Source organism: Antedon bifida, chromosome 3 (genome assembly GCF_963402885.1).
Source record: "Antedon bifida chromosome 3, ecAntBifi1.1, whole genome shotgun sequence".
Taxonomy (NCBI): domain Eukaryota; kingdom Metazoa; phylum Echinodermata; class Crinoidea; order Comatulida; family Antedonidae; genus Antedon; species Antedon bifida.
In genome coordinates, this window is record NC_136228.1 from 9184495 (window position 1) to 9212055 (window position 27561).

The following is a 27561-nucleotide window of genomic DNA, read 5'->3' on the forward strand; positions in this document are numbered from 1 at the left end:
TCCGTTAATAACAATTTTATAACTTGTCTGGCGCATGTTTGCTGAAAGTACAGCAGGACAAAGGCTATTTAATAGGAGTGTAATTAAAACAACTTCAGCACAGCAATACATTATCTCACACGGAGAGATAGATAATCTATACGGTTATTCGTGAATTGCCTGATTGGAAGTAGGGTTAGGCGAGGTAGCTACTGTTGGGGATTTTAAAGAAAGATTGTACTGATAGATTATAAGCTACATTTGAACTATCCCGATAATGTGGTTGGTGGGGTGGAGTGTACCCGCACTGGAGACTATCTTTTCTAGCAGCATTATAATTAATGTACTAACAAATGGTGTTTATGGAAGATAATATTAAAATTAGTTATTTGAATTTATACTTTTATGTTAATTATATTCTATAGGCCTATTCAATAATATCATAAATCACGATAGCTAAACATATTTTGCGAGTGAATGTCCCCTCTCAATTTCCATTCATTTAATCAGTGGGATAAATTAGTACATTTTTGCGTTTGCGATACAACTTACCTGTTGAACTATTCAGAAATGGAATAGAATTTTCGCATTCTAGGCAAATAGTACAGCACTGCCGCGAGTGATGTTGTTTAATCTCATAAGAACCCGTCTTGCATGGCTCATGACATGTTGAAACTGGTATCTAAGAATAAAAAATAACGTCCTTTTATTATTTACTTTTTTTTCCTTTTTTTAAAACCATACTGTATTTAATGAGGGTGATCCATCCAACAATTGCTGATCATTAGGGACCCTCAGATGTTCACAAGACAAACATATACACAAGATGCTCTACATAAACAAAGTCTTATTACAAGTCTTTAGGAGTGGAGTTGTAATTGTGTCCTTACATGTCCTTACATGTGACGGGACTTGAACCCAGGACCCTTGGAGTGGTAGTGGAGACCCAGAAGCGAACATTTATAATTTAAATGGACGTTTACCATATATGAAAGATAATTTTTAGATAATTAATATTTGAGTCAGACTCTTCAATTTGTGAAAATCAGAACATATTGCAAATTTACATTACGTGTCATCCTCTGTGTTATATGTATGTATACGTTGTTTGACTTTCGTGAGGTTAACATGGTATCTAAATATAGCTGATTTAATTTGAAACTGAAAATTGTATACAATGTTTAAACTTCGTAGTGTTGTCAATGCTTTCGGTTAATTTAATCACAGACAATATGTTATAATTTGACAAAGCATTATTGTTTAGAATTAGAATGTCACATTGAATCTTGTTTGATTTTTTATCCAACAAATATTAATCGTTCAGTATTTCACCAAAGTGGTAAATATAGTAACATTATTTTATAATAATGTTTAAACTGCGTGATATTATTAATGTAATATCAGCCAGGCACGTGATCTTTAATGGACTATTCTTCAGTATGAAAACATGTCACTATTTGTTTTAGATCTATGGTAAATAATTGTTATGTTCGTGATATCCAATTTGAGTGCTTTACAAACGCGATAACATACACTACTGTTGAAGAGGAAGATTCAACTAAATAAATATCTAAAATCTAAACCAGAACCATTAACACATACATTCAGTTATGTTATTCAGTTATTTTGAAAAAAAAAGAATAAATAGGCTACTGTACTGTCTGGAGCATGAAAGCACAAGATTGGTGCATTTTTATATCAACTTAAAAGGTTCTTTCTCCGGAATTTCAATCATTGAAAAACTGGGTAATCCCTGTGGCATCCAACATATATAATTTCTTGTTTGCTTCAACCTCAAAAGGCCGTAGAGGAAAAATATTAATTCATAAAAACAAAACTTACGTTTTCTTCGGAATTTTGAAATACTGTTTCTGAAATGTTGATTCTTAATTCATTGCTGCCCGACATGGTTTCGCTGTACGTGCCAACAAACTTTCTTACTACAGCATTTGTTTGTTGTTCCGTGATTTCTGTTTGATAGTTTACCAGAATAAAGTTAGTAGGAGAGTAGTTGTTTTTGTCAAAATAAAACTGCTTTCCGTCTGAACCGATGAAGTTCACCTAAATAAAAACGTGAAATTGAGTAAGTTTATTGGTACTATATATTATTGAACAGGCCTATAAGTTTAAAGGAACTACTACGCAACATGGATGGATCAACTTCTCTGTTAAAAAATTTTGAAATAAGAAAAATAACTCGATGATTAATCACAATGAGTAATCTCCTAATGTCTGTATTACTGCAGTTGTTAATATTTATGAAATACCATCTTGCTTACCTTTTGTAGATTGTTTACGAACGCAGTCTTATTTAATGTTAAACTACCTTGGTGGTCATCTAGAGAACTTGTCAATGAATGCGCTATGGCTTCTACGGCTCGTTCCACATTTCTGTTTTTAGATTGCACATTTCCATGTAAAGATTGTAAATCATTACATATAAAATCTGTTGCAATATATTTACTACAAGCTAACGCATTGTCTGTGTTTTCACCAAACTGGTTGCCACGTGAGCTGTTGCAGATGCTTTCCAAAACGGTGTACCAATGAGTGCCAGTTTCATACTGGTCATGTGGTTCTCGGGTGATGCCCATTCCTTGAATGTATGGTGGTATGACAGAGTTCGTTCGGTCTTTAGGTATAACCCAAACGAGGTCTGTAATAAATAAATATGTTATTCTTACTCTATGTCATGCGATTGATAGAAAATTTATATATATGTGATAAGTAGAAAGCAAAAAAAGGAGCAAAATAGCCTAGTTTGTAGTAAACATACCTAAAATACTATTAAATTGGTGAAAGAATAGCGTTTTGCGAAAATTGGCTTATGCCGTGAAAACTACTGAACATTGTTGTTGGAGATTTATGAAAAACACCATGAAAGGAAATGTATTAAATAGATTATGTTGAATGAATGGTCAAATATTATGTGACAATGCTTACCAAAAAAGGTTTCATCCGATGGCAAACTTATAATATCCTTAAAGTAATAAATATCTAAAAGCGAAATTATTACTCTAACTTTCGCAAAATCTTTTATAGTCTGTTTAAGTGACATTTGATCCTCTGAGACGTAACCTGTCATGAATACCTCGAAAGCAGAACAGATATTATACATTGGAGCTTCTGATAACACGTGACTAACAAACAGACGACTGTCTGATGTATCGGGAGCAATTATACCTATCCAATCCCAAAAAAATTGACTAAGAAGCTTTAAAATCGCGCTAATAATCGAACGCCAATTTTCTCCAACATAAAAAACGTTTTCGTTAAAATCTTGAAACATTTCCTGATGGTTATCAATTATTATTGGAGTATGAAACGCTTTACAGATTTCCATCATAGTTTTGGTAATGCCGCTGCTTTTCGTTGTTGCAACCAAACTTATCAAGTTATCTGTTGTAGGCCTAATACATAATCCTTCAAGTTGTTCAATATCATTCCTTATTAAAGATATATCGCTAAACATGACGACTCCTAATGTTATGTTTTGCAAAACATCTTCGTTAACATAATCTACTGCCGCTAACATGTTTATAGTGATGTTCAAAATCGACTGCGAATCGTCTGAAAAATCTGATGTTTCTCCAGAATCTACGTATCCAATGAGATAGTCTCCTGGTTGGTAATAGATGACTTTAGATGATATAGATTTAACATGTATTATTATATATATTATTATAACTAAAACATACATACGAACGTAAAAAGAAATATTTAACCGGCCATGAACCATTGTTCTAAGAGACTTTGAGTACGATGCAAAAATCCATCACTGCAGATAAGAAAGTCTATTTCATTAGAAAACAAGATAAATGAGTCAGCGCTTTTTGTAAGCAATAAATGCAGGTTAACTGATGCTTTCAAATATAAAATACAGCATTATTGAATTTTGTCTTAAACGTATGCAAAAATGCCACTTAATAAAATAACGACTATTCAAGAAGCACTAAATAAAATTACTTGTTTGTATCATTGGCTCCATAAAAATTCAACAAAATAATAAATACAACTCAGCCAAATTGTATCCACTAAGCTGATGACCGTTGGACAGTTTCTATACTGGAAACCGTTAGTAGGCCTGTTGTAATTTCTCTTCAAGTGACATCAATCCTTGTATACCGTCTTTAGTACAGTAAATCGGTGTCTCTCGTTAGGCCTAAATCGGTTTCTCTCGTTAGGCATATTGTTCTTTACAAACGTACATTAAAGCGACTTGTTACCTCAAACGCATCCATTTGGAACGTAACTGTATATAAACGTTGAATGTTGCCAGCATTAAGGCTCAGATTAGACTCAATTATCAGTCTGAGTTGAAAGGCGGTAATAGGTATATTCATGCTTTAATACAGTTACTATTATTGATTAATTTAGATGAATATCGCCGACCGCGGTATTAATAGAAGTAGTCATCTTCAAGCGTGTTTAATGTCATCTCATTGTACTAAATCTTATTAAACAATTCGCACAATTGTGTTGTCCGTAACCATAAGAAACAGAAATACATGATTGTATTATCATCGCCAAATCATCTAAACAAAATAGCTAAAAGAGGGATAATTCTGTACATTTTTCTTTTGTGCGATCTCGTTATGCGTTGATGTTTTTTGTTCAATAGAATAGATAAGTAACAGGTTAATTTTCGATTTTCAATTCAATTAAAGTTTATGGTATAATGTGCAAATTCGCATACGTAGGCCTACGTTATGTGGAATTCTAATATAATCTCTGTTATGGGTCTGAGCTTTCAATAGTAGTGTGATCCTAGAGGAATCTAAATAATTCCTCCAGGATTTAAGAAATGTCCGTGCTCAGTGTTAATCTTAAGGGGATGGCTAACAATTAAATTATAGTAACAAACATCCTTTCTCTTCAATTCAATATTATATAAATGATATATGCCAACTATTAAAACAAATACAGCCTTGATTTCATTGGATATAGTAATTTTAATTAATTTGTAAATATTATAGTGTATAGTATCATAGTGATTATTACATAATTATCCACCAAGCGACGTTCTGATGCTTAATATATAGCGAAACTACCATTAACATAGTCTGTCATAAAAAATGTTCTTAACGTTTGAATGAATCTATTTATATTTCCTTAGTTTTTAGTAGATCTAATGTACCATGTTTGTCTAGAATATTACTACCCAGTGAATTTAACCATAATTACAATGCTATTATTTTATATATAACATTTTCTCAAATGATTAGACGTTTTATAGTTGAATGATCATTTCTTAACAAATCTATATTGGATATGGAAACAATTCTATTGTCATGATTACACAAATGATTAACACATAACATTTTCTTATAATAATATAGGCCTAAATAATTCTTGTATGGAATACATTTAGTCATTTTTTTAAAAGTTGATAATGAAAACTATAATTAACAGTTTTGTTTAATCATCAAGGTTTAAGGAACAAGGTAAACACTTTATTTAAAATTATAATTATTGGAATGAAAAAAGTTTTTACATAATATTAAAAATACGCTCTCACATCTTAAATTCGAATTGGTCACATTAAAACTGAATTAATTATTTGTGCAGAAAATGTAAAGTCTTTCGTTTCTTATATCGTTTAATAGATAAAAAATAGCAAAAAGTATTTTTTTATTTTACTTTCATTTTGGCAACCTGATATTTGACTTACATGAAAATGATTTAACAATATGTGCTCTATGTGTAGAAAACAACAAAGAAACACAAGAAAGTCGCACTAGAATCAACATTTCTACAAAATTGTAAAACGTTCGGAGTTTATCAAATATTGAATAATATATGTTTAAACAATGCAATTAATAAAAAGATATCTAATATATAAATACACTTACATCTATTGTCCCTTATATATAGAAATAAACTACATTATTGTAGGGCCTACTACCAGTAGTATAATCATACATGTATTGTCTAAATTTTAGTCCAGTTTCAAAACTAAACTAATTTCAGTATAAATTATGTATTCTTTAAAATCATAGTTTAGTATAAGAAAATTAACGCTTTCTATGTAGATATAATATAATAAAAGTATTAAAATATTTAGTAACCTAAATAGGTCTGTCTACTTACAATGGATTGACTTAATATTAAAAGTAATATTTGACTACTAAATTTGCTTAATGTTTAGCTTTAGGTTTTTTGTTCTTAAAAGTTCAGGTTTATTAAACAAATGTTTAGTTATGGTAATACTCCAGACAATGATGCAATGATTAGCGATTAATGTATATTAGTATATATACATTCATATAAAATATGTTTAGTATTAATATATCTCAAGAGTAGAGATGACACTTAGGTTTACTTAAAGGTAATAAGATAACTTGAATAGGCTTGAACATCATTAAATATGACGATAATTTGAGGATTGTTAGGATCATTACAAACACTGTGAAAGCCATCTGGTGGTGCCAACATGTCAGGTTTTCCTTGTGTACATTTCCCCACAAGAACATGACACATGTAGATGTGTTTTTGTCCGTTTGCATTTCGTACTGAATATTTGTCACGAGCAGAATAACCAGCAGAGGTAGCGAAGTAGGTTCCTTGCCCATAATAAGTTGCTGAAAGAAATAAACAAATTTTAAATAACTTTATAGCTAAAATAATTACAATGGTTAATAATAATGACAAAAATATTTGAAAAGTAATAACAAAAGCGACTGAAATAATATGGACATGTGAAAATACTTATACTGTAAATAATAAATATCAATAACATATCATAATAAAATATTCTAGAAAAGTTGCCAACCTTTCCAATATTCAAACTCATTATTTGTTTTAATTTACATTTTTTTACAGAATTAATATTATGTAAAGATGTAAACATTATTAGTGACCATGTTTGAGCGCATTACATTACAAAGCTGATAGAAAAGAAAAGATGGAAAGGTCTCTAGAAATAGTTTTAAGATATAAAAAAAATCAACAAAATTAAAAAGAGACTAGGCCTATATATTAAAAATAAACTTGACGATTATTTATAATAAAAAATTTCGTCATCATTTTGAATGGAAAGGCCACCATTTCAATGGAAGTGCTTTTATTACTAGGCCATTATTAAATTTTATTAAATTTTATTTTATGTGGAAATACCATTTTTTCCAGCATAGCTTCTGTTGAAACCTCCTATGTTGATCTTTTCAATGGTTCCATCATCAGTACCGTGGTACAGAACTTGTTCAAATGCTTGACTGGGCATAGTCTTTTCAAATGTTTCTTTTTTAGCAGCATATTGTTTCCACAACTCAATATTCTGAATGCGACTTATCTATAATGAAAGAAATAATAGCAGTTTGACTTTTGTAGCTAAAATTGACTGTAGTGTTTAAAGATGTGTTGTTCCCTAAAACATGTGAACTTTAGATTGTAACAAGCGCTTGTAGAGGCAATTTGCATATGTGTTAGCAGGTGTAACGAATGGCATGCAAACCTTTTTTATTCTTTGTCTCTCTCTCTCAACTATACCGACCGTCGAACAAGCAGGACGTATTTGTTTTATTTACTACCGTTGTTTGTTAACTCAAGAAACTTTGCGTATCCTGTACATGTACAGAAGAAACTATATTATCGGAATATATTATGTGTATATAATTACGGAGCCAAGTATAAGAAGCTACTGATGATATTTGAACCCAATGCATGCTCTCACAACACAGTATAGTGGGTAAGTTGGATCTCACTAAACGCTGTTTAACTGCCGCTCAGGAAATTTCTGTTTTTTGGTGCCTTTTTAGATTGAATTTACAAGTTTTTTGGTGTTTAAAGTTTCCGTGGAACTATTGTTTATACGTTTTGTGAAGAGTTTGGTGATTCTATTTTGTGGATAGTGTCATTTAAATGTGTTTTGATCTCTGTAGCCTCACTACAGATACCTGGTTGGTTAGCCGCTCGGACCCGCATATCGTAAATCGTTTCGATTTTCGATTGATATGCAAAGTGGGCTACTGGAGCAGTCTAGATAACTCATTCGAAAGGCCGCCTTACATTAGGCTACACAGGATGATTGTTGTTCTAATGTGTATTTGGACTAGTCAAATGGAAATACGGTTTTAGATTCATCTTAGTTATTACGGAGTCTTGGTTAAGCGACGGAATTTCTTTTCGATTAGCGAGGAGTGCACACCTGACGGGTTTAGTTTTCAAAGTTTCCCACGCCAAGGAGACGTGAGAGTCGGGGAATACTGATTATATATAAGTCTGAACTTAAGTTTAACGCATGAATTTAAATCGTTTCAGCATGTTTGTATGACAGTTCTCACTAAATCTTTTAGATTGATTGCCGTTTACCGCCCCACTCCTTCACAGAAAAATGGTATAGAACCATCGCAGTTTATTGACGAATTTGCCGATTTCTGGGAGAAATCGATGGCCTACCCCTTGTTGTTGGTGACATGAATGTCCACGTTGACCAGCCTGAGAAAAGTTTTGTGTCAAAATACCTACAGAGCATGACTTCAAACAAACCGTTGATGAGCCCACGCAAATCAGAGGTCATATTCTTGATCATGTCATCTGTCGTGAAGATGATGGTGTCGTTGCGGACTGCGCGGTTTTGCCACATAGATATGGTTCGGATCACCACCTCATAAGGGTTAGGCCTACGCTAGACATCAGTAAAGCAGATCGGATGAAGCGGATCATAACGTCTCGCTCTTTTAAAAAAACTCGTTTAAGTAAGAACTACAACACGAGCTTAGTATTATTTTTGGACTAGAGGATCCTAAGCACAATCCAAGACGTATAATCATGTGATTAAATCAATTCTCGACAAGCATTGCCCTGAAAGAACACGCGTGCGCAAAATAGACAGTAAACCAAGTTGGTATACTAGCGAGGTTGAGGTTGCGCGAAAAAACCGGAGGATACTCGAACGCAAATGGAGAAAAACAATGTGTGTTTAGATAAGTCTAACTTCGACGAACAGCACAAACGTGTCTGTGATTTAATTAAATTAGAGAAAACAAATTTTGTCAAATCTGTCTTTTTAGATGCAATCCAAAAGAAATGTATCATGTTCTCTATAAATCTAAACGTAGTTTACCATTGTGTATTTCTAATAAATCACTATGTCAAGAGTTTGCTGACTATTTTAGAAATAAAGTAGTTAATATCCGAGCATGCATAGATGATCGTGTGATTGAGACCAATGATGGCCTGGCTCTTCCCCCTGTAGAAATGTCAACCAATGTTTGCTTAGAAACTTTCCCACGCGTGGAGGTTGAAGACAGTTATTAACAAGATTCCAAACAAAACAAGCCCCCTTGACCCATATCCACTTGGCTACTTAAAGAATGTTCGGAACAAATTTACCCTGTCATAACCCATATAGCAAATTGCTCCTATGCTTCCGGTATTTTCCCACCGAGAAGCTGCTGTAACTCCCACAATCAAGAAAGCTTCACTTGACCCAAATGTCTTGTCAAACTGTCGTCCCGTTTCGAACTTGCCTATTCTTGGCAAGATTTTAGAAAGACCGATCATTAAGACTTTTAACCAGCACTGTCTTTTAAACAATTTAACAGAGCCCTTACAATCCGCTTATAAAGCTACGTACAGTACTGAGACTGCATTGTTGAAGGAAAAAACCGATATCTTACAACATTTTGCTAAAAGTCGTGTTGTGATTTTGGTGATGCTTGATTTGTCTTCAGCCTTTGATACGGTGGATCACCATAAAAAAAATTGTTTTGGGATTACTCAAAATGCTAATAAATGGTTTAAGACATATATTGAAGAGAGAAATTGTAAGGTTACATTAAATGCTTTGGAATCGAGGATATCATCCCTAAAATTGCTGATGTCATTAAACGTTTTTTATTTCATCTTTATGCAGATGACATGCAATTATATACCAGTTTTGACCCTAAACTACCAGGTGATCTTGAAGTTGCTTTGTTTAGAAATTACAAAATGTATAGGGGATCTATTAAGTATATGGATGTGTCAAAACAAACTGAATGAGTCAAAGACAGAGTTGCTTGTTTTGTCTCCATCGAGAGTTGATGTCAGTAACAGACATATAGAACTTGTTATTGGCGACGTAACTCTGTGACCATCCATTACAGTTAGAAAACTTGGGGTAATTCTTAATACTTAATGAGCTACACTAGTTACCAGTTAAGAGTAGAATTATGTTCAAGGTTCTATTGCATTACATTACAACCGAGCACCAGGTTATCTTAAGGATTTCATTAAGCTCTATAATTGTGGGAGGCGTGGTCTCAGGTCGGAAAATGATCCAACCAGGTTGAGGACCACCTTGAAAGGCGTGTCTCAGGGGACATTGCTTTCTCCAAATTTGGAGCAAGTTTCTGGAACCCTCTGCCAAGAGACTTAAGGGAACTAACATCGATAGATCTATTTAAGAAAGGCCTTAAAACTTACTTGTTTCCTATGCATTATAATGTAAAGCGCATTGATCAATTTGGAGGCGCTATACAAATTGTATTATTATTATTTAACATGAACAATTCGGATAACAAATCAAACTTTGAATAGGCCATTTTGTAGTTTTAATAAAGTTATTCACTTCCAAAGAAAAAAAAACACTTATAAAAAGAAAAAAATAAACAGTTAAATTCAACCGAAAAACCATTGACTGGCAGCCAATTTGCCTATTTTTGGCTTTAAATTATATTTTTTTCGGGTATATTGTTTTTTCCAATCTAATTTTTGGTCAAAGTGAAAACTATTTTGTGACATTAAAATGGCATATTCTACAAAAAAAATTTTAACAAATTATTTTTTCAAGAGGAAATATATTTAACAATCTATCTAACTAAAGATTGAAATGTATTAACCAATAATTTCCAGTTCTTTAAATATCATATTGTTTAGAAACAGATCAGTATTCACATACGAATACTATTATGAGAACAAAAACTTAGAGGAGAAGTAGTATATTAAGAACAAATTATTTGTACAAGCCTTGTCAATAGACTGTGGTTGATACTCAGTCTTCAATGAAGTAGTAAACTCTGCCTCCACAAGTTCATATTCATTACTACCTGGCTTAACTTCCTCAACTTTCAGATGTTCATTTTCCTTCATAGGACTCCAATTAGGAGGAAGACTCATCCCAGCTTAAATAACAAATAGAATAACAATTGTTTATAATCATATAGGTATCTTTACATAAAGTATCCTAGTCCGGTTTGTTTGATTTCATTGTTTTTGTAACCACAACACTGTAATCCCAAAATAGTTGTGCTATACAGCCATTACCAAATACCAGAAAAGATATGTATTACTGTAACTGTTTACTATCAAACCCCTGATCAACTTATTCTTCCCGGCCTAGAAAAAACCCCAATATTTAGTCTGATCCTGTAAAGCTACCATTTGTTTACCAACTGAAGTAACAGATCCTAAAATAATTCTTTGAAAACAACCAAAAATTTGTTTAGAAGTATACCTTTGAATTCTTTACGAATAACACGAAATGTTTTCTTCAACTTTAAATCAGTTCCTTCCATCTTATTGAGGTTCACCTTATATGTGTGCTTATTTGAAGTAAACGTTATTTCTTTCTTGTTGTGTGGGTAGCCCTTTTCAAGCAAAACTGTAATATGACCACCAAATTCAACCATGTCATCCTTGTCATCTAAGTAAAACCATTTAACATCTTTTAAAATTAACTCCTTTTCTTTTTCTGCTTCATGTATTTTATCAGTTAAATCAAATATGGCACGTTGAGCTTCCATCACATTAACAGGCCTGCCTTGCAATTCAATGGTGTTTGACTTGACGTTTTGAGTATTAATATAAACCTAATGAAGAGACAATAAAAACATTTCATGTAAAAGCAAAATTTGAAAACCTTTAAAAGCCACACTTTTATTTAAACACAAAGAATGATAAACAAAAATGTACAAGTATTTTAACGGAAGTACTGATATTTGCTACATTTTGAACAAATATCTTTCTACTTTTCCTGACACAAAATGGTGGAATCGATGTTCTGAATTGCTAAAAAGTATCATACTGCACCTCATAGTTGCCAGCAATCTTGTTTAACTTTGCAATCTGTTGTGGAGTAAATCGACTGAAAACTTCTTTATGTACAATCTTGAACAAAAGAAACTTTAGTCAAGCTTTCAGACTTAAACTACCCAAGTTACAAAAGCTTTAATACTAGATTAATAATTAAGGCTTGTACAAAATATTAACTTACTTGAATTTCAATGAAACCAAAACTTATCATTTTTAAATATTTCATATTCATTTTTCTAAATATATCATTATTTTATTTTATAATTAAAACAAACCTGGTTTGTCATTTCCTCAGCTATTATTGATTGTATTTTACTCTTTGCTTCTTTTATTTGCTTCTCATCTAGTGATAGAATTCTTAAGGCGAGTTGTGGGCTAGTATTAGCATCTTCGTCGGTTACTTCCTCTGTTCCTAGGACTTTTGCCTTCATATAATCTGTAATAATGAAAAAGAAAAATAGTTTTTTTTTTTTATTATATTTTTGAGTATGTGTAGACTAAATAACTTTTATCAATGCCAACACATTAATTGTTTGTACATTTTTGGATTTATATTTACCATAACCTCTCTGAATAATGCCTTTGTGCTGAGGCTGCTGTCCTTGCATAGCTTCCATAGTAGAAATGAATTCTAAAGTCATAGGCATTTCAAACACAATGATCAGGATCTTTCGTAAGTTGGTTGGATTTTCTTTCTTTGAAAATTTTTGGATGCATTCAAAAATGAATGTAGCTGCTTCTTTAGGTGATTTTCCAATGTTTCCTACAAATAAAAAATTCAAAATAACATGCATGCATGACCGCAAAACTAAAAAAAAAAATACACGAATACAGATCAATTCCTTTTTTATGATAACATGGTAAGTTTCTGCACACTTCTAATTTGGGCACATTCAATTCAATTCAATTCAATTCATATTTATAATGCGCCAAATTCTTTCCAAAAAGATAAGTTCTAAGGCGCAACGCCAGAACCGCTAGCACTCATAAATTTGTTGAAATAAATATGTTTTCAGATGCCTTTTAAACAAGTCTGTAGATGTTGATTTCCTGATGTTAATCGGAAGAGTGTTCCATACAGATGGAGCGCAGACACTAAACGTACGATCACTGTACGTTTTTAGGCGTGATCTAGGTACGTGTAATCTTATATATGTTATCATTAGATGATCGTAGTGAACAATTGCTGTGTTGGTAGCTTAGCAATTCGCTCAGGTCAGTAGCAGAATTTTGTATTCTATGCGTTTCTTTATTGGTAACCAGTGCAGTTTGATCAAAAGTAGAGTAACATGGTCATACTTCCTGCGCATATATATGATACGTGATGTTGAGTTTTGAACAAGTTGTAATTTTCGGATCGTAGTCTCAGGTAGGCCATAAAGATATTACAGTAATCTAGCCTTGATAACACCAATGAGATTAGGGTGTCTAGAAAACTCAGATCTAGAAAACTCAGATCTCAGATATATCTGAGTTTTCTAGATCTAGAAAACTCAGATATCTGACTTTTCTATAGATCTAGAAAACTCAGATATCTGTCCAGATCATCAAATGGATCGTTCCATTATTATTAGAGGGTAGCTTGTTTGAAATTCTCAGTATTATACGTTTTCTTACTAATAATAATAATAATTATTGTAACTAATTGTAATAGCAGCCTACGACTGAAATCATAAAAAAATACAGTATACACCTTTTAAAATGTAGGCTTAGCATTTAGGCCTAGCCTATAGCTAAGCAAACTCAATTCGAGGCTCAACATGTGGGCGCTATCGCGATGTATTGCGAAGAGTAGGCCTGGCCCTACTAGGCTAGAAGTGGTCAACTCGTACCCAAAATAGCTTCTACATGTTACAATATTAGTAAGAAAACGTACACAGTAATCAGTTTTAATAATAGTATACTCTAGTATTTCAAATGACCTACCTTCTGATTAATAATGTAATGATCCAAATGACCTACCAACCAATCATTTGATGATCTGAGTTTTCTAGTTCCATTTTGGAACTAGAAAAGTCAGATATCTGAGTTTTCTAGATGTAGAAAAGTCAGATATCTGAGTTTTCTAGATCTAGAAAACTCAGATATATCTGAGATCTGAGTTTTCTAGATCTGAGTTTTCTAGACACCCATGAGATTACTGCCTGTTTCGTCGCTTCGACAGTAAGAAACGGTCTGATATTCGCTATATTACGTAGATGATACATTGAAATTTTTACGATATTGGACACTTGAGGTTTCATCGATGTATTACGATAAAAAATAACCTCAAGATTTTTAACCGGGAGTTTTGTAATTACTATATCACTATCTCCAATACGAATGGATTGAATATTGATTTTGGATAAAGAGATATCGGATCCGATGATTAAAATTCCGGTCTTGTCAGAATTAAGTTTTAACTTATTTTGAGACATCAAAATAGATATGTCACTCAGACATGCCTCAACTTTACGTATAGCTTGAACGATGGAATCTTTCGGAGAGACAGTCAAATATAGCTGCAATGCGGGACGATTTCGTGATTTATTATTATTGTCGCTAGCGGTAAGATATAGATGAGAAAGAGTATCGGTCCGAGAACGGAACCTTGTGGCACGCAATATGACAGATAGTAAATGATCGATTTAACGTCATTGATTTTAATACGTTGCGAACGTCTGGTTAGGTATGATTTGAACCACTTAAGACTGTCCCTTCAATACCTAGGATAGGTTTCATTCTTTCAAATAAAACGCTGTGGTCAATGAAATCAAACGCAGCACTCAGGTCTAATAGTGTAGACAGAGATTTAGTCCTCTCGAATTAGACAATATTATTTTATCTTACCTGTACCAATAGCTGGCAATGCTATTGTCTCATTCTTCCAATTGTTGGCTGTTGTCAATATTCTGACTAGCATTGCTTTAAGCTGACTGATGTCGCCCCTAGGAATAGGTAGATGGCAAATTGCACCACAGTTCAGTCTACCTGAACCTGTCCACACCTCTTCTGAATGGGCTGAGAAAAGGAATACAATATCAATCTGTAGCATATTTTGAAATCAATTTAGAATGCAGGTTCTAACTTTGCATATTTCTTTCTTACACATATTTTCAGTCATTTTTAATGTAATGTATGAAAAGTTACTGTAAAGTTGCAGTTTGTGAATTGAGCAGTTGCTCGAACAACAATTTGTCAAACTTCCTTTAGTGTAAAGGGTTTCAAAGTAACAATTGTATCAGCATCTATATAGTATTAGGAAATAAAATCAATTTGCATGGGCGAATCTTACATTTAATATTGTTTTTACATTCTGTTTGAATGGCTGATCCTCCTGCTTTAAGGATTGCATTTGAGACAGCTCCTATAAGTAAAAAAAATGTTACTGACCACAAATTAATAAACAGAATACTCATCAATAAAATGGAATTATATAGCACACATGGTATTGTGTTAGACTGTGTTGTGTTCAGGAGTTACCTAAACCACAGAACTCGGTATGTTACTATTGAATCATGCATAAATTAATAAAAAGAGAAATAAAAGTTGGTGTTCTACAGGGATCTACCATTGCCCAATTGTTATTCTTATTATTTATAAATAAAATCTTTTGTGTACTGTAAGCAAACATGTCAAACTTATTATATTTGCGGATACACACATTTACGACTGAACAACAAACTTTCAATACAAAAAAACTAAATATACAATCTGTAGAGGGTAACATACAACTATACGTTAATAATACTACACTCGAAGAGGTAACCCATATCAAATTTCTAGAAGTTAGCTTAGAAAAATTGTTGTCCTTTTGTAACCAATAGCATTGCAAACAAAGAATCCTGATTAAATTAAAGTATTTTCACAATATATGATTCTATTGCAAATCTATAAATCTATATCCTTCCCCATTTAAGGTTTGTAATAGTACTGTAGTATGGGGCACTTTCAGTCCAAATAAATAAACCGGCTTCACATTCTCCAGAAAAAAAAACTATCAACATCCTTCCCAACCGTTATTTATACAAACCAACACATTAAATTTTAACATTTTATTATTTATATTTATATTTTTACTAGTTCATTTTATTGTATATCTTTGTGTTTTTATATTTTTTATATTTAAATGACTATAATGAATTTAATTGTCAATTATTTGTCACCCATGATGAATGAAAAAAACAGACAGATAATCAAGGTTCAATATCAATAAAGTTAGACTGAATCCAACTGTAACGTGGAAAGTAAAGACCCTATATGTCTTACAGTTGAAAAATCAAATCTAAACATCAACAATGTCAAATGTTTCAACCAAGACTAATGTGTTTTTGTTGATCTGTGTCCATTACATTCATCTTGAGATTTACCAAGATGAGAGCTTACTCAAATAATTATTTTGGTAAAACAATAAATTATAATTATTATAATGATAATTTATTGGTTCCTCATTTGACACAGAGGAATACTCTCTTGAAACAGAAGAATAACCCCTTGAAACAGAAAAATACTGTACTCCCTTGTAGAAGAGGTTCGTCGACCATACAATATTTCCAAGGTAGGGCCTATACAATTGAAGTAATAAATACAAAAAGAAAAACAAATATGGAAAGCTCACTCTCGATCAGGAGAGGAATATACAACAAAAATACTAGATTTGAAACCTGCATCAACATTCACTTCCACACTTGCACAATTTTTAGAAGCCAGTTGTCACACCAAATACCTTTTCCTATAGTACAGTATAATAGTGTTGTATACAGAAAGACTTACCAGCACGTAAATTGAAATCACTTGAGGTTAAATTGACAATTGAATCTGCATCACTAGCTGTTATATCTCCTTGTTCAATTCTAACAGTTACACATCCAATTTCCATCTCTGCCTGATATTTACTTAACTGTTTGAAGTGCTGGTATGGTGATGAAGTTACATGGTCTGCTGCAGTTTGTTTAACTTGGTACACTAGCATTATAATTAAATATGGCTACTAGTTTAAATTACTGTTACTATTAAAAAGCTAAATATTACAGGATTACAGATAATCTAATCTTTACTGACTGAAATGAAAATCTTTTGGATCATAATTAGTTTGGACAATTCACTTGTCTATGTCAAATACAGTACCGTAGACAAGTGACTTGTGCATTATGATAAATTTTCATAGAACAAATGAATGGCTCAATTTGTTTATTGATTATCCGCACTTGCCGGATAATGTTAATGTCAGGATCTTTTTTTTTTCTATCTTATTCTTCTTTCTTTCCACGAATTTTGTTCGCAGCATATCTCTAATTCTTGTTAACATAATATAAAGTTTTACTTTTTTCAGGTCACAATGGCATAATCGTTTTTCTGTGCGCAATATTCTAACGTATGACATGCACAAGGCATTTGCACAGCGGATAATCTAACTCATCCATAGTGACGAGTTCGAATCTAGTAAAATTTGAAATTTTAAACCAAATTAGACCTACTTCTTTCAGGATCTTCTTTAATTTGTTGTGGTGTTTCTTTTATTTGTTCTTCTTCATTCGCTGGAGATCTTAGATTATTTATCTCAGAGTCAAATGCCTATGAAAAGTTTAAGAGTATAGTATCAATTTACTGCAGCCTAGAGGTTTGATAACACTAAAAATAATTGGATACATGAGGGATTTCAGAATATCAATCCGAAACATAAAAGCAAAACAAACCTGAATAGTTCTGGTATCTTTGAAATAAACTACAAAATGTATTTCCTTCAGATTGCTTTGTGGCTGATTTCCACTGTAATCTATGGCTTCCTCATACATGACTTTGGCCACTTGATCAGCTGGATACTTCAAGTTCCCAGTCCCTAGTGCAGGAATGGCAATTGAGCTCATATCAGATGCCGATGACAATATCGTCTTGAGAAGTACTCTTATATTCTGAAAGAATCAATAACTTTCAGTATATCACCTGGCGGTTTAGAAATAATGTTCTATGCCTAATGTATATATAAAAAGTATCTCTACGGAAATCCCGCTTAGTGAATAAAAATACTGATAGATGGAGGGCATATCAATTTGATCTCTGGTGCGCGTGCGTACAATTGAGGAACTATAGTGCTGTTTCGCCGTACCACGCCGAGAATGTTAAAGAGTCACTATCCAATCGGGTTTGAACTATACTATGAAAGCCCCAGTGGTCTAATGGTTAGGACATCTGCATATCAAGCAGAAGGTTCCGGGTTTGAGTCTCGGTTGGGGCGACTTTTTCTCATTCTTACAGATTTCCTCATTTTTATCGCTTCAAATTAATTAATTAAATTTCAGTATATTACCGGGCGGTTTAGAATTCATGTTCTGTGCCTGATGTGTTTATATATATATATATATCATGTTTATTTGAATAAATTCCCTGGGGCGTATATTGTTCAGAAGGGTTTTTAGGGGGGAGTTTATTCGGGAGAAGGTGTAATATGGTATGTATAATCAAATAAATACCCCCTAGATATGAAAAAAAACAACACAATTAATATCGAGAAGTGATAAAATACAGTAAAAATTGTATCAAAATGTAGATCATGTCAATCAATAAATTCTACTAGACTAAAAATAGAAATGTGTTGTAATACAATATATTGTATATATATTGTGTATATATGCATGTGGAGGAAATAAATAAAGGTCCCAGGGCGTCTATTCGAGGGAAGGGCGTTTATTTTTTTTGAGGGAGGTGTTTATTCAAAGCAGGGCGTTTAATCGAATATATACGGTAATTATGTTCCACCAAAAAGAATTAGAAACTCGTAATTTGCCTTCAAATGTTTAGTTCTGATAAATAAATTAGGCAAAGGAAATGGGTATAATAAATAATAATACTGTATCAAACCTGAATTGAGGTTGGTCCTTGATATTGTTGTGATGATGTGTGGAATACTTTCTGACATTTCAAAGCAGCAGGACCAGTTTCAACAAATCCATTTACTGGAATATTTCCATTAGTAGCTTTTATAGCACTGCATTCTTGTTGAAGTTGAGGACCTGCAGCTTGAAGAAGAGCTTTGGAAACATTACCCTTGGTCAGATTAAGATCGCTTGAAGTTGTATTTACAATGACATCCACCTGGAGAAATTATCATTTGTGGTGCAAGTATTATAAATGCAATTTCAGTGAGTTTTACTTTAGAGCAATAATTAACATACAATTATTTTAACAAAGTATTTGTGTATTCATTCCATAAAATACCAACAAATAATATAACAAATTATATTAAAACAAACAAAATTATACCTCAGAATCTTCAATTTTCCCCTTGATTAGCTTAATATCAAAGCCTTCTTTCGGTGTTACTACATCATTATTTATTTTCAGTCCAGAATTCGAAATAGTTGGTATGCCCGAAGCTGCTGGTAGGTCAACGAAATCATCATAATCCTCAACCATGAAAAAATCATCCTCTTCTTCCTTCTTAACTTTGAAGACAGATTTCATAGCTGATTCAAAGGCTTTGCAGACTTTCATATCAACACTTACAAAGTATACGTGCTGTAGTGTCGATCTAGGATTATCCTTAAAATACTCTTTAGTTGTTTCTAAGATTATCTGTGTACATGGTTCTAAAGGGTAGCGATATATACCCGAACTAATGGCAGACATTGCAATAGAAGTGAATCTAATATTATCTGCTTCTTCAAAGGCACCAGTCACTGCCTTCATGAGCATCATTTTCACTTTGGGCTGGTTTGGTTTATACATCGGACCAACAGTGTGAATAACCTTTTTGCATGGAAGTTTGCCAGCATTAGTCACCACTACCTCTCCTGACAGAAGCAAACCTCTTTGAGTTGACATTATTCTGTCACTTTCTATCTGTATTTCTTTTCCTCCTAAAAAAGATTGAAACATAAACATGTACAGTTAACAAAATAAGGTTGTAATTATACTACTAGTAATTAACAATTTGTTGCAAAGACATACTATGTATTTCTTCTACTATAAAACAATGAGATTGGATGAGAGTGTATTTACAAATGCATATTTGATTGGGATTTTTTTTTTTTTATAAAAAATGCATTTTCAATTCTTTCACCAGCATTAGGTATAACTTTATAAAACATAAATAAACTATAAAATGTGTCAATATAAAAAAATTGTATAGTGCTAATAACTTGAAGTCGCAGATCTCTAAGCATCTGATTAATTGACAAAATATGACTTATGGCAATATATATAATATTAGTATTACTTTTTAATATCACTTGTTATTTTGCATGGGGTGGGTGGGCAATGTAATTGTATTTAAGTGTCATTTTTGTTTTTGTTCTTTCTGTTTTTGTTAAAGGTGTACAATGGTTTTTTCATGCTTTGCCTTTATTGTACAGTATGTCCTTTATCTTAGTTTTGTATTTGATTTTTTTTTTGTGATTATGGTGGAAATAAAGGTTGATTGATGGATGATTGACATCAAATGAATACCTGCATTAACAATAGCTTTAGCTAATCCACCGACATGTTGAAGTCGGTCATTTGCAGCATTCACAATAGCATCAACATTCATTTCTGTCATATCTGCTTTGCATATGATCAACTCAACTCCTTGCATCTTGTGTTGCAACAGTACTTGCATTGATGATTCAGTGCCTGTGAACTTGCCATCAACCTCTATAATACATTTGAAATTATTTTCCACAGATTTTAGTGCTGTTCTTCCTTTATCTTCTTTAAAATAACTTGCCATACCTGGTTGAGATATCAGGTGTTTGCCTGTCTGCACATTTCTTTCAAATTGTGTTATCTTTTCAATCGCTTTATCTATACCGCTACGATTACCTCTGATTACAACACAGCTAAGGTCTGCCTTAGGTATTAACTTTATAAAATGTGCATTCAAAGCTGTTTCCATAGTATCAATTTCATGTGAATGATGTTTCTCCAATAAGAGGACTACTCCTTGGTTCACAGGTTTGTTTTTCTCCAATATCTGGTTGGTGAATAAGAAGTCATCCAATTTGTTGATAACTTGATCTACAACCATGTCAAATCCTGTAATCACGATGCATGCTTCACCCTTTGCTTGAGATATTCCAACTGTCACCAATTCGAATGCCTTAAAAGATTCAAGTACTTCTTTGCCTTCAGCAGATTTAATTACTTTGACTTTATCACTTGAAAGAGGATATTTCTGACATCTTATTTTCTCAATAGAGGATTTTGCAGCCTTGGCATGGTCAAGAGACTTAGAATACACCTTCACACGGTTTTCCTCAATAACATACTCAATGTGAAGATGATTATCCTTTTGTACACAATGTATGACATCATCATAGAATTTCAGCAGAAATTTGGAAACTTCTGATTCACATATGAAAGAGATCTCAACAATATTCTCAAGATCTCTGTAAAGACACAACGATGCTGAGTCTATGTCAATAGGAAGTCCCTTAAATTTTACTGTACTGCTTTTATCATCAACGACAAAATCGACTCCAAATTTACTTTTAGCGGTTTCTTCAAAATGAAGCAAATGGATTTTTTTCAATTTTACAGGTCCACAGTTTTCATCTCTTTCTACAATGTTCTTTTTTCTCTTGATGTCATCATTCATAACATCGAGTTGTTTTGAAAGTTCACACAAAACTTCTTCAACAATATGCCTTACTCCTACAATTAGTAGGGATGAATCATGATGTTGCAATTCCACACCTTCTGTCTCTGCCTTTTCAATGTATGGCTGGAAATCTCCAATGCATTCATCCCCAATGTCCAACCACTGTACATCAAATTGGTCACAGAGGTGTTTGAAGGTACTTGCAGCATATTCATCCCAACCATAGATTTTTTTAAGATCCAATTCAGAACCAACATGCAATTTTACGACATCACAAGCTTCGTTATACTCCATCTGTATTCCAGCAGCAGACAGTTCATTCATGAACTCTTGATTCTTACAAGCAAAGGTCAAAAGGTAAGGATCAACCTTAACAGAAACTGGATCTGGTATCCATTGAGAGCCATCCGACACAACTTCACCAATTTCATCATAGTATAGACACATTTCTAGATCTTTTTTTTGAAGTTCATGTTTCATATTACAGACAGATTTTACAGCTAAAATATAGAAAAAAAAGATAACAAAAAATCATATTACTTTCACTTTTATTTAAATATTTGCTTGTCTATACATGAAAAAACAATAATATAGTATTTTTTTAACAAAGCAGTTGCAACAATGTTGCCTTTTTGTTGTATGTTGAAATACAGACTATAGTCCTAATACTACCAAATTATCGTTTTGTATCACCACTTACATTATGTTTACTTTTTTTAGTGGGGTGAATGCAGTTGAATGGATCAGCCACATACCTTTGTAGTTTTCAAATTGTATTTTTCCTTCTTGTCTTTCTTTGTCAATATACAGTTCTTGAATTGGTCCTCCACCACTTCTGCTAGGATTTTCAAAATAAAGCATCAGCATCTCCTCTGTACATGACTTGTTCAGGTTCTTCACAATGACTGTGTCAACATCAAACACTTTCCTTGCATCGATTGTTACACCAGAAAGTTTCTGTTCTTTAATCTTTGATATGACCATATCAATATCTGTTAATATACAAAACAAGATGTCAAATAAACTATACATACAGGTATATAGGGTGCCATTTCCTGCAGAAGAATTATACCAAAGGCGGACATGTAACCACCATTATTTTGTTTTTTTAATATAGGTAGGTGTATCTACATCATTTATGTTGTGGTGCTTGTGATTTTAGGTAATGTATGTGAAGGTGGCTTTGTGATGGATTTGATAGTAGGGATGAAGGGCAAAAAATGAAAACAGACATAATCTGATCAGTGATGGCGCCAGGTTGTGGGGGGTAATTGGGGGCGCTACAAGGAATCAGGCCCCCTCATAAGGGAATGTAATATACAGTAAAAATCATTGTTTGTCATCGATCGCAGATGTTTTTTCGTTTCGTGAAAAAGGCGTATTATTAAATTTACGATTAACCCTCTGTACTGTGCTGGTACCGTGGGGTATATATAGACGTTTCATTGCAGGCCTACATTACTAAACAAAAAACATGCAATTTTCATTTAGCCAACATCTTATTATAGCTACGTTATTACATTTTCCAATGTCCTATATGTCATGAACTTATCGCACTTTTGAGAAAATGGCTGTTAGGTAATAAACTGATTTTCCCGATGGAAAATGGTCTGTTTACGCATGATTTTTGTTTTGTTGTTTGTTTCGCAAGTCACGCATGCTATCAGACCTCGCCGAAATGCAATGTGTTTTGAAAATAACAAGTGGGTGTTTACAGATTTTTTTTAAAAACTTGGATCGTCAGATTTTTTGTACCTGATTTTAAATCCCATTTTCTCTTTAAATTATATATAAAAAAATATATTACTATAGGATACTAAAATAAGCTCTTTCACTATGTATTTATTACATAAACAGGCCTACTAATATTGTAGAATATATTTTATCAAACTAATTTCTAGTAAACCAATATATTTAATATTATAGTAAAACGTCTAATTTACAAACTTATTTTCATTGTGGTTCACGTGTCGATATCTGAGCTGTATCAAAGTTACAAGGACCAAAATGTAAATCAAGTTATTTCTTCTTTTTTACTACTTCATCCTGGTCTGGCAGTGTCCCTTTGTACGAAACATTTATACGGTAACTCTATATTTAAAAGTTGGCCCATCTGGGTTCATTCTATACACATCCAGGGACTAACATTCATAGTTACGAGAGGCTGTATCTTCCCGTTGTAAGAATCGGCCATTCATTCGCAACTATCATTTACAGGTCTGCCCACTGTCACTTTCGTTGGGTTGTTTACTACTCTAGAATATAGCATGTACTAATATCGCGCACGCTCGCACATCTTATACAACAAAAAGTTGCAAAGGGTCATGATTAACGATTTTTAAAAATTAACGAATACCTCTTTGCTCGTCGGTACGTCTTATGTTCGCGGTTTGCGTATATTTTCTATGCTAAAATTTACCCGATAAATATAGGCATATTGAACTTTAAAGGTCACTTCATTTTTTAAAATTGAAAGAATGTATTTAAACACAGTCACATATATCGGCCCTCTTGCAATGTGTTTTGCCTACAATATGCTATTTAATAAATGTACCATAAAAAAATGATAAAAGTGCCTCCCCTAAATCTGATTAGAACAGACTCAAATTACGCTAGAACGCATTGCTTCCCAGGGCTTCAAACCCTGGACCCCCACCAGCCAAGTGATGCTCACTTCGCCACGTCCCAGTGAGGAAATTAGACTGTACTATAATGATATGAGAGAACAGAATTGGAAGTGTTGAAATGAAGTTACTGTCGTTGTTGCTCTTTTGGTACTCTAAATATGAACCTTATCGTATTTGAAAATATTGAAATACAGTACGTCTGTAACATGATGACTTTGTAAATCTATGCAATTGCAACAAATACTACTGTGGGTGGTGATGAACCAGGTCAGTGTTTACATGTCAGTGAAAGTCACAGTGAAATACAGAAAAGTGAAGTTTGTTTATATTATTCAGCTGTCGTCTCACTTATTTATTGATATCAAAATTTAAATCTATCTACAGTAGGTAGAGTAAATAATAGTACCATTAATAGGGTCTGCGTAAGTCACCATAGCTTTTGTGGGATCTTTTCCAAACTCGACTCTTGGGTTATTCATTGAAGTCATTTTTTCCAAATAGAGATCAAATACATCCTCGTCTAAAGGTTTTGGAAGATCAGTAATCAATAAACAATTCTTTTTGATAGGCCTTTTAACTTGTTTCGTTCCAAGTTTAACTGTCAATCCTCCACACAGCTCATGTTTATGTTTAACCACTGCCTCAGCAACTAAAAATAAAGATACATATTACTGTAGCAAGATTAATTGTTTTTGTGCTTTTCATGTGTGTAGACTTTTAAAATAATTATTTTGGAATATTTGGCTTGATTAAGTTCAAATCACTTTTAAATATATTAAGATAATTTTATAAAAGAACTATATTTCTTGTATTTAACCAGTCATATGAACTCACTTAATACTTCAAAGCTAAATATGAATTTCTTTCTTCAATCATAGATGTTTTAAAAGCACATATCATAATCAAGCCGTAAAACAATCATAAAATAACTTGTTACAAAACTTTATGGCCTTCTTCTTCACACATTTTGTATCATTTAATGATGATGAATTTGACCATTTGTGGGGAAAATCAAACAAACAAATCATTACAAAGTAATATCCAACCCATTAATATACCTCTATTTTGTTGAAAATGTATTATCCAACTATCAGGAACTTTCTGGTTCTTCTGCATTAAAGCAATTGGTCCTCCACCAGATTTATTCTTGCTTTCAAAGTACAATCTCAAATAATCCTCTGATATTGAAGATTTCACGTTCTCAACTATTAATGGAACAGTTTCATCATCCTCTTGTTGTTTTGCTTTCTTAGCATTAGGCTTGATGGTGTTAAAAACCTTTCCTTTTGGTTGTGGCCTCAGAACTTTAATATTCCATTTATGATTTGGCTTTTTCAAGACACTGTCAGCAACTGAGATCAACATAAATAACATTTAAATGTATGATTTGATTGTTGGAAGTCAATACAATAATTTATATATTGAATTTGTTTAGATTTTTTATGAAAAAAATAAATTAGAATTGTTTATTGTTGTGTTGGTGATATGAAATCATATCACATAAGACCTACCTTCAGAACTTGAAAATCTGATTGTCCACACACTTTTATCTTTATCATACTCAGCATTAACCTCTTTACCATTACCACCTGATTTTGGGGATTCAAAATACATTTCTAAAATCTCTTCAGTAATATTTTCTTCAGCTCCATGTACTTCAAGTACTGACTTATCCACACTATCCTTAAACTTCCACTCTTTATTGGGGCGTTTAACAGCAAGTGGACACTTGCTAATCTTGTGATCTTTTGCAAGAACTCTTTTCACAACTGAAATGTTAAAAAAATATGTGCTTTTGTCACCAGCATCGTTCTACCAGTTATCCTACAGTGATATGGCCCCTGGAATTATCTAACTTCCTTAATTGTCTACGAAAATTCTACAATTTTTAGTCTGAGAAAAAACAATTATTTGAAATTATTGTCCCAGCAAGTTCTTCGTAGGCACTGGCACTACATACATTATACTGGTAATTTATTTGACTTATCAAATGGTGCACCAGACAATTTTAAAATGAGTACATTTGAATAATAACTTGTACTTACTTTGTTCATTTTCAAATGTTACAATAAATTTACTTTCATCTTCACTCATTTTAGAAGATACTATTTTTCCTCCACCCGATCGATTTGTGTTTTCAAAATACATCTCAAGAGTTTCTTCTCCAATCATGTGGAAACATTCACTCACTTCTACAGTGTTTGGTGCAGGATCAGTTTCCTCAATTAATGAAACGTCTAGATGTTGACCTTGCCAATTATGTGACCGTCTGGAAACATTTTCTGCAACTAATTTTTTAAATAAACTTGACTAATCAATATATAATAACTACAATTAAAAAAATTCATCTGTGTTAAAAAGTTCTACTTATAGTAACTGACAGCATTAATATTTCAGACCTTTGATGATGATGGCAAAAAGAATTATCAAGAAAAATCAGAACTTGAATTTAAAATAATCAGAAATGGTTATGTGAAATAATAATATAAAACGCTACCTCCAATCTCGCTGAATTTTATTATTACATTTCCTGGTTGATGTAAATTTGATTTCGAAATGACTCCACCACTGGAATGTTTCACACTCTCAAAATACAACAAAAGCATATCCAGCTCCATCTTTTCTTCATCGAATGTGACCAGAATACATACACTGTTATCAACTGTGAGAGAAGTTTGCTCATTCTCAAAATGTGTAGAAACAACTCTTGACAACCTTTTTCCCTGCTGCCTATGGTAAATCTCTTTTCCAGGACGATTAACAACAAGCTTGCAACTGCTTAACTCATGTTTTTGTCCAAGAACATCCTCCACAACTGAAAAAAACCAAGTTAACACCATTATCATTGTAAAGGATAAGTTTACAAGCTGAAATGTTCAAGTTCAACAGCAAAGGCAAAATTAAGAAAAAAATTGAGTCAACATTACTGTGACAAAACACTAAAAAAATACTAGAAAATAAAATTTAATTTGCGAATTTCAACCATTGCCCCTAAATTAAGTTCCTTAGCCATCTTTGAGAATGTCTCTTAAATACAGTATTATCAAAAATACATTATGACCAAGGCGTACCTTTTTCATCTGAAAACTTGATGGTGAATTTAGTTTTGTCTTCATTCATGCCAGAATTTAAAATTTCGCCGCCACCAGATTTCCTGTGATTCTCAAAATATAGCTCAAGCACATCTGAGGAAATTGAGGAAGTGAAACCACTGATCTCAATGGTGTCTGGTTCTGGATCTCTTTCTTCCATTAAGGAAACACCTAAAGGTTGTTTTTCCCAAATATGTTGTCTTGTAGAAACATGTTTCACAACTAAAAAATAAACAAAATAGTATATATTTTAATGTATTCCACGTGGTTTACAATGTAAATACAGAGGCCT

General features: G+C 32.7%; 1 protein-coding gene across 1 annotated transcript; it reads right to left on the reverse strand.

Annotated features, from left to right (window-relative positions):
- Positions 1-4917: 4917 nt before the first annotated feature.
- Positions 4918-26795, reverse strand: LOC144838121 (protein mono-ADP-ribosyltransferase PARP14-like). The gene is made up of 21 exons (XM_078693480.1): positions 26675-26795; positions 26223-26465; positions 25689-25946; positions 25236-25529; positions 24584-24826; positions 22306-22542; positions 20419-22050; positions 19234-19829; positions 18832-19065; positions 17670-17885; positions 17451-17547; positions 16747-16938; positions 15269-15340; positions 14824-14994; positions 12554-12757; positions 12270-12430; positions 11992-12069; positions 11417-11771; positions 10930-11084; positions 7096-7270; positions 4918-6560 (listed from the first exon to the last, which is right to left on the reverse strand). The coding sequence occupies exons 1-21, from the start codon at positions 26793-26795 to the stop codon at positions 6298-6300; spliced, it is 5997 nt and encodes a 1998-aa protein (XP_078549606.1). The 3' UTR covers positions 4918-6297.
- Between the last annotated feature and the right edge of the window lie 766 nt (positions 26796-27561).

Bases quoted from the DNA above. Each gene is read 5' to 3' on its own strand.
- LOC144838121 (XM_078693480.1), bottom strand. From the start codon at position 26,795: ATGGAGCTGGATATGCTTTTGTTGTATTTTGAGAGTGTGAAACATTCC. The intron at 25,530-25,688 runs GTAGGTCTTATG...TGTTGATCTCAG, and splicing joins CAGATTTTCAAGTTCTGAAG to TTGCTGACAGTGTCTTGAAA. The intron at 17,886-18,831 runs GTTTGATACAGT...TGATTCTTTCAG, and splicing joins AAGGACCAACCTCAATTCAG to AATATAAGAGTACTTCTCAA.